This window comes from Phymastichus coffea, unplaced genomic scaffold, assembly GCF_024137745.1.
Source record: "Phymastichus coffea isolate CEN01 unplaced genomic scaffold, Cenicafe_Pcof_1.1 PCOF00092, whole genome shotgun sequence".
Classification (NCBI taxonomy): domain Eukaryota; kingdom Metazoa; phylum Arthropoda; class Insecta; order Hymenoptera; family Eulophidae; genus Phymastichus; species Phymastichus coffea.
The window spans coordinates 131847-139992 of NW_026706903.1; the positions used below are offsets into that span (position 1 = coordinate 131847).

The 8146-nt window shown below is 46.3% G+C and overlaps 1 protein-coding gene across 2 annotated transcripts in view; it reads right to left on the reverse strand.

Moving 5' to 3' along the window:
• LOC131669387 (transcription factor Sox-2-like) overlaps window positions 1-6442 on the reverse strand; it is an 88435-nt gene extending 81993 nt beyond the window's left edge. Inside the window, exons 1-2 of one of the 2 annotated variants that reach the window (XM_058944222.1) lie at window positions 4613-6442; window positions 1349-3928 (exon numbers count right to left, since the gene is read on the reverse strand). In XM_058944222.1, the coding sequence (XP_058800205.1) occupies window positions 3919-3928; window positions 4613-5961 (1359 nt within the window). In that variant the 5' untranslated portion in view covers window positions 5962-6442 and the 3' untranslated portion in view covers window positions 1349-3918. Of the gene's footprint in view, window positions 1-1348; window positions 3929-4612 lie in introns of those variants that run through there. The other variant, XM_058944221.1, reaches the window with a different exon arrangement.
• Between the last annotated feature and the right edge of the window lie 1704 nt (window positions 6443-8146).

The following is an 8146-nucleotide window of genomic DNA, read 5'->3' on the forward strand; positions in this document are numbered from 1 at the left end:
GTTCTTGTCGAGAGAAAGCTCATTACGCATTAGACGATTGGCGTTACTTATAGTTCGATTCTCGCTTCTTCGATCAGACCAATTTTTATCGACTTTCTGTTTGGCGGTCGTATCGATATGGATTCATTCATCACGGGATGAATGCTTCGTCACACCGATCGTGTTCTTGCTTTCCGACGAAATGCTCGTTTTACGCGAGATTATTAATTTGAATATAATGCCATTCAACCAAGTTTTTCGAAATGCAAAAAATAAATCAGTTCCTTCAAATTTAATTATCATGTTTCTTTGATACAGACTGTTTAAACGAAAAAGAAAATGAATCACAAAATCAAAGCAAAATCGCGTCATATTCATCCAACCAATCACTCTCGAACGATTTGAATAAAAAAAATCCCTCGGTCCTCAAACACGTAGTCATATAGGCAGGCCACCCTCGCGAAAGGACGTTTTTGCACACGGAATATTTATTGGCTCTCAAATGAATATTGGAGGGGAAAAATGCAGGCAGTGCATTTGCTACGATCGCGCTCTTAGTTTCAAGTAGCGGTGCGTAAAAATGGCGCCTCGAAAAAAAGAAAAAAACGCGAAACGATGTTCTTGGCTTTGCGTGTATTCTACTTCGCGTGATTCGAAATAAGCGTGGACTGGATGATGATACAATGCATAGAATGTGATTATACGACAGGCGGAGACGATGTAAGCGCACCTTGCGTCGTAGTTCGCGAGTCTCCGGCATTGTTTTCATCTTCCTCGTGGATAATATATTCGACGGACTTTGAGATTTTGCCGAGCGAGTTGAACGTGACTGGCGCGCGTCAAATGTAATTTCAGTTGTATAGGCACGGGTGACAAATGTGACCCGCCCCGAAAAAGAAAAGTGCGCATCCCCGGCAGCATTCGTATATATGGATCAGCGTCGAACAAAGGAAACACATATAGCCAATGACAAAACACTTGCGGCTCCACACGTACAGGCACACTCGAGCGCATACACACTTGACTCGTCGATTTTTCGTGTCTGTGCATCTCTTTAAGCGCGCACGTGCGACGACGACGAGTCACGAGGGATAGTCTTTTGGTGTCGTTAATTTGATATGTGAATATGGTATGTTTGAAATGAAAAGAGGCAAGAGATCAATTTGCAATATTACTAATCGTTTAATTTGCTTTTTCACTTTTGTGTTTTTCTTTCGTAATCTCGCCGGTTAAGAGCACTGCAGTGACAAGTAATGACAGCATGTAAAGGAATTACTTAATATAATTGGAGAAATAGAGATGGAGAGAGCGTCTATACGTAGACTGAAAAATTTCAAAGCGAAATTCGTGCAATCGACGCCTTTCTCGTATTTTTCAACATCTATACGATCATATTTGTTTACTGGTTATTTACAAGGGTATATTTTCGCATTGTGTGAAGTGTGTTTGTAACAAAAAAAGAGACGAAAGAAAAGTATACTTGAACGTGCATAATATAGCTTACTTGTTTTGTCTTTTATATGAGGAGTGCATGTTACATGTAATGTTTTACATTGTTACGCTAATTCGACGTAAAATCTAAGTCCTTAACAATGCGATCGTCTATAATATTTATATAATTTGCATACTCGCACACTCGCGGTTTGAGAATACAAATAGTACACATATATAATATATATGAGTTTCGTTTATATATAAATATTTATAAATATATGGAAGTATATACGCAGAGAATTGATTTTTTGCTTTTCTTGCTGTTATTCTATGCTTGCTTGTTAATCTAAAATATCGTTATTCGAAAGAAGAAAGGAAAATGAAAAAAAGATTTATATACACTCGGTATTTGTGGATAATATACACATGTATTTACGCATTGTGATCTTTATTTTTTCCTTTACTTATACATTAATATATAGATAACTATTTACAATCGTATACGTAATTTTTGTTTAGTTGCGCGAACGCACAAAAAGATAATCGACGATAATGTATATATTTTGTATGTCTCGCGCGACAAACGTTCGTTTATATCACAGTGGTTATTTGAGGAGATTAACGAGTCTACCCGTATATACTCGTCAACGAATCACTGAGCTTTAGCATTTCAAAAAATTGCGATGGAACTTCAAGATATAAAGTTGCTTGATTTCAGATCAACGTCTATTTGCTTGTCAAAGCCAATCCACCTCAAATGTTGATAAAGGCGTGCAATTATCGCAGCTTCGAACGCATAGCATTGGTCTAAATAAAGGCCATGTACTGTGGTTTTTTTTTTTTCAAATCAATCAGGGCTCAAACGTTCGTTAATCCAAAATCTAGCAACTTTCATCTCGATTTCAATCGTTATCGTGTCTGCTTAACTATTTTTTTTCGTATACATGTTAAAACGCACAAATGAATTAAAACGTTTCGGCAGCAAACCATTTTAATTCACCTCTACGGTATTGCCGCATTGGTCCAGAAAGTCTTAATTTTCCTTTTTTTTAATTCACGGTTCTCTGTTCTATTTCAGTAGATTGAAAGCAAACCAGCAAGAGAAAGGCGTACGTGGGGGTCTCGCGGAAAAGCCGCCAATCGGCCGCCGCGACAACATCAAGAAACCCACGAGCCTACGAAGTTGATGTTTTCTTCTGTTTTCAATATTGTTAAAGAAAATCTCTTAAAAAGTTTTTTTTCTTCTCTTTTACTTAATCTAGTTTGCAACAAATATTACAAGTCCAACGAATACACATACGATGCTGTGCATTCGTTGCAGTTGCATGAAACATTGCGTAAATTCGATATATCAAACTTGAAACTACTTTTTAAGAGATACTTTTATGCGAATTATCGCACTGTAATAATAGTTGTATATTTATACATATTAAAAATAATTTTGATACAAACGCATAACAAATTGCCGCATCGATTTTACATTAAATTATAAAGAAAAGCCAATAAAAATAAATATAAAAAATTGTAAATGAATTTTGTAGCATGAGAATATTTAATGTATATTCGCTGGTATAAACAGCTTTGATAATATTATCTATAAATCACAGCTCCACGTGAAAATGTTTATAATGATTTCATTATAACTTTCAATAAATTGCTTTTTTTACTTGCTATTGGTACGTCAAGAAAAGTCATCGAAATGTAAACAACTTTACTTTTGAAATTGTTAAAATAATACTTCCGTTATCTTGAAAATAAATAAATTTGGCATGTGTTTGCAAATTTGTCGATAAACTTGTTATTTGTATTGTCGATATACTAATAAAAGAATGAAAATAGAAAAGCAATGAAATAGGGATTTTGAAATCATGAAACAAAGAAAATTTTGTCATTTTCACTATTTTTATTATTTATCGCCTAATATAATTAAAAAAAATCATAATATGATATCTTGTATCATATACAATTATTCATAATATACTTATATATTTACAATTGTATGTACAGAGTTTTAAATTATATATAATCAGTTTATACAGGATTCATGGAATAATTGTATATAATTTGGTATATAAACATTTTCACGTGGAAGTAGGCCTTACTTCCTCAACATTTTTTTTGTCTTTTTATCATATTCTATATCTTTCGTTTATGCTTTCAAAGATAGATCGTTCTTAAATTGTGTCTCATTTGTTTTTTTTTTGTTTTTATTACTCGTTCCTCTCCTCTAGAAAGGAATAGTACTCCTGTCCTTCGCTGGCTCGTGTAGTGAATATTTGAGATTGATCAACCGAAGGGCGGCGTCGACAGCGGCTCTTGGCTCGGTACCCCCACGTGCATACTCTCTTGTGAGCAAAATTGTGCAATAAGCAAAAATCTCTCTCGACATAAGCCGGATTCTGTTTTTTCGTGCTCTTTGCTTATTTTTTCTCGTTTTTGCTATATGCCGGGCGAGCGTGTGTCTCAGTGTGTCTCGGGGCCTCGTTCATCCATCCGTCCATCTCTCTAAGCTATCCTACGGGGGTAGTTATAGTCTGCGTTAGCTTTATGCTACTTTTTTTTCACACGAGTTTTTTTTATGTTAGTAGAGAAGTTGTTATTGTGCGACGCGCCAAATTATCGTTTTATTTATCTTACGCCAAAATAAAATTAAAAAAAAACAACAATTTTGGAGGTTTTCCGTGTTAGAGGAAACCGAGACGCGCTACTGGCTTTATCTTTGCTATCGCCGCCGATTCACATAAGAGATTGAATGCTTCTGATTGTTTATCTGAATATTTTTCTTGTGCAAATCGCAATTCTTGCGGGTTCGTTATGAAATATTGGAAAATTGAACGGAAACATTTCAATCTATTTGTGTCGCGATGTCCGAGAGATTCGAGCAGAGTTGTTTTTGGATCTGGACATGCCAGACTTTTATATGTTTATCAAATTTGATGCCTCCATGCATGAAAATGCGTAGAAATGCTTGCTCTGCACGTCAATAGAGAGAAAATGTTTATGCGAAAGAAGTTTTCATTGACAAAGTAACAAGTGAACATTGCATGGAATGATATCGAAACCGATGCACAAACATTTCGTGTTGATATCTGAGGATGGCGAGCTACGAGAAAGGGACAGTCGGAAGCTGGTTTCTCGTAGCATCGTCATCCAGGCGTGTACGACAAACTAAATAAAGGAGAAAGCAGATGATACTCACATATGTGCCATCGGCGTCATGACCGACTGATGCTGTAGCGAATCGGGCGACGGTCCAGGCGAGTAAACGTGCTGGGTGTGCTGCATGACGGCCTGCTCGCCGCCCATGTACATGGAAATCATCTGCTGAAGCTCGCCCTGCTGCTGCTGCTGCTGCTGTTGCTGCTGCTGAGCCATGCTACTGTATTCCCGCTTGACCGGTGGCGGGGCACCACTCGGCGTCGGCGTGTGAATGCCCGCGGAGGCAGGCGATGTGGGCTCGCTCTTGATGCTGCTGCCCGACGGGCTGTGGCTGGACATTTGCGAGCCGGGTTGTGTCTGGTGGTAGGGCGACGGCGAGCCGCCGGGCACCGTCGTCCCCGTGTAGCCGCCGTAGCCATTGATGTAACTGTTGATCGGCGACGGCGAACCGCCACCGAGGTGGTGGCCCATGTCGTACCTCGGGTAGGCACTCGTCGCGTTGATGTGGCTGCTGTAGTGTTGCTGATAAGCCGCCGTCGTGGGGTCGTGCATCATCGAGTAGCCGTTGGGCATGTAGCCGCTGGGCATCTGATAAACTTCGCGGCTGAGCTGCGACTGCTGTGGACCCCCTGGCGTCGAGCCCACCTGGCCGCGCTGGTCGACGCCCAGCATGCTACCGACCCCGGCCACGCCACCCGCGCCCAGCGGAAATTTGTCCTTCTTCAGCAGAGTCTTGGTCTTGCGCCGCGGCCTGTACTTGTAATCGGGATGCTCCTTCATGTGGACGGCGCGCAGCCGCTTCGCCTCGTCGATGAACGGCCGCTTCTCCGCCTCGCTGAGCAGCTTCCACTCAGCGCCGAGCCGCTTGCTGATTTCGCTGTTGTGCATCTTGGGGTTCTCCTGGGCCATCTTCCGGCGCTGTCCGCGCGACCAAACCATGAACGCGTTCATCGGCCTCTTCACTCGGTCGATGTTGTTGTTCTTGCTCGTGCTATTGTTGTTGTTCGGTGCCTGCTGATGGCCTTGCTGCTGCTGCTGCTGCTGCTGATGGTGGTGCTGCTGCACGCTCTGCTGCTGCTGCTGCTGCAGCGAGTGCATGCTCTGCTGCTGACTGTGTACCTGTTGCTGGGTCTGCTGCTGCTGAGCCGCCTGCATCGACGCGTAGTGATGCTGCGGCGGCTGGTGATGGTGGGGCAGATTCAGCGCAGCGAGGCCGCTCGACGGCGGGCTGCCCGACAGCGCGGGACTGTGCACCAGCGAGCCGAGGGCTCCGTACGCCGAGACGGCGTGTGTCGGGTGGCCCATCGGCGCGACACCCTGGTGTGAGTGCGGCGGCATCTGGCCGTGCAGACTGCCACCCTTCAGCTCCGACTCCGCGGTCATCAACATCTCCTCCTCCCTGTGCCCGTACAGTTTGGCTGCTTTTTATTAAGACACTTGCGAGCCAAGCCAACACTCTCCGCCGCGACAATGAGTGCAATTGTCGCTGCTACACGGCCTGTCGGCTGACGGTGACTGCTGCTGCTGCTGCTGCTGCTGCTGCTGCACCTACCGCTACGCGCTGTGACGCGCACGAAAAGACACCCTGACTGCAGTCATTAATGCGACAATGTCTCTGACGATGATCGCGCACTGAATCACGTGTCGTTGTTTACAATAGACAATGTCGATTGACCTGCGGCTGCTCAGGCAAAACGCACACTTGAACACACTTGCTGCTGTTTGGGCGTCGAAAAAGGCGACGAGTGCAGCTGAGCGCTCCACGTCAAGCACCTCCACTCTCGGCAAACGAGCGACAACGTCTGAGCTACAACCGGAGCGCCTACCGCCGAGCCGAGGCTTCTCTCTCGCTCGCTCGCTCGCTCGCTCGCTCGGCTCCCCCCCCACTCTGCGCTCGTGAGCGCGCGCGCTGGCATACACAGCCGCCGTCTCTCCCCCCACCGACAGCACTACAAGCCGTACCCTCGAGCGCTAGTCAGATTGGCCGAATGCGCCTGCCATCATTCCATTCGACCAATGGTTGCGAGGCTGCGGGGCGGCGACTGCAAACACGTCACCGCCAGAGCATAGGTGGTGGTAGTGCTGCTGCGCCGGCGCCCGCTGGCCGGCTACCCGGCCGACACGAGCTCCGCTCGCTCGCTTCTTCTATTTTACTGCCGAGCGCGCGACAGCAGCGGCGCGGAGATTGTTTCAAGGTTTTCCCGCGGATCGCCAATTCTGCGCCCGAGTTTCTCCTCTCGTTTCGCGCGGCCGGGCCGTCGGGTAGCTGCTCGTCGGCCCGCGCGGCTGCACACGGCACCGGGCTGCGCGAAAGACAGGGCCCGCGCGACTTCCGACCAGTGCGGACTTGCTCGTGCCCAGCCATTGTAGCCGAGCAGTATTTTTTTGTTCTCATTCTCTCTCTCTCTCTCTCTCTCTCTCTCTCCTCGTCGAACGGTAGTCCGTCCGCTCGGCTCTGCCGGAAACAAGCGCGCGTCTGCGTCAAATCAGGAATGCACGAGTTGCTCCTAAGTTTTCGGTAATCTCGGCGATGAAGCGTAGATAAGACGCATTGTACGCGCCAACTTTGCTGTTTCGTACACAGCCATCGCGAGGCTTGCGCCACGCGTGCTGCCGAACCAAAGGAAACTAATGACTATTTGATTTGGAAATTCGGTTCACGGCCGTCGCACAGCCGCACTTATACGTAAGTTAGCCGAGACGAGCCGTGTGGCTCTAAAAATTCAATCGGTCGAATGCCAAATGAAGAATCGCGTGGAACGAAGGCGAACGGCACGTGGACGTCACACGCGCTTATCTGCAGTTATGCATCAGGCCATAAAGTTATTATCGGATATGTTAATTTGGACACCAACATTGTCATTCGCGCGCTCTACAATGCGCTCAAGTTCAGAACCACGAAATCTCGACTGCGAAAACCAGAATGGAACAATCGCGACCCTCGAAAAGAAGAAAAGAAAGAAAAAGCGCATAATGTATCTGACGTACTCCTTCGCCATCGTCACGCTCGGTTTAGTTTTGCGTTGATGGGCATGTATAGGACCTGTTGCGGGTTCTCTCCTGTGCAATAATGGAAGAATGCGTCATAGATAATCATAGAGCAATAGAGAGAGAGAGAGAGAGAGAGAGAGAGGAAAGCCCCCGTGCCTGCAGCCGATTGTCGTTCTCTGGCTCTTGTAATATATATAGAAAAGAGAATCGCGACAATGAGAGCGCACGCCACGGCCGAGCCAGCCGCGCCAACTTTCTGGGGAGGGGCTTGTTGTGGTGTGTGCGTGCGCGCGCGCGTGTATCCCGCGCGGCAAGTCTCCGGCGCTGCGAAAGGAGGAGAGTGCGCGGCGGGCCGTTGGACTCGAGCGCCATCTGGCGCTCGAAACGCACTTCTCCGGGAGAGGAACTGCAGATGCGCGTACATGTGTGCCGCGCGCGCGAGCGGCGACCACGCCGAGGAGAATGGCCGCGACTTCTGGCGCGTCGTTCCTCGAGGCGCCTGCCCACTTCCAGCTGCGTCGGATGCACTCGCGCGACGCCGGCCAAGACGAACGAACTGAAATTGATAACGCGCGCTGAAACC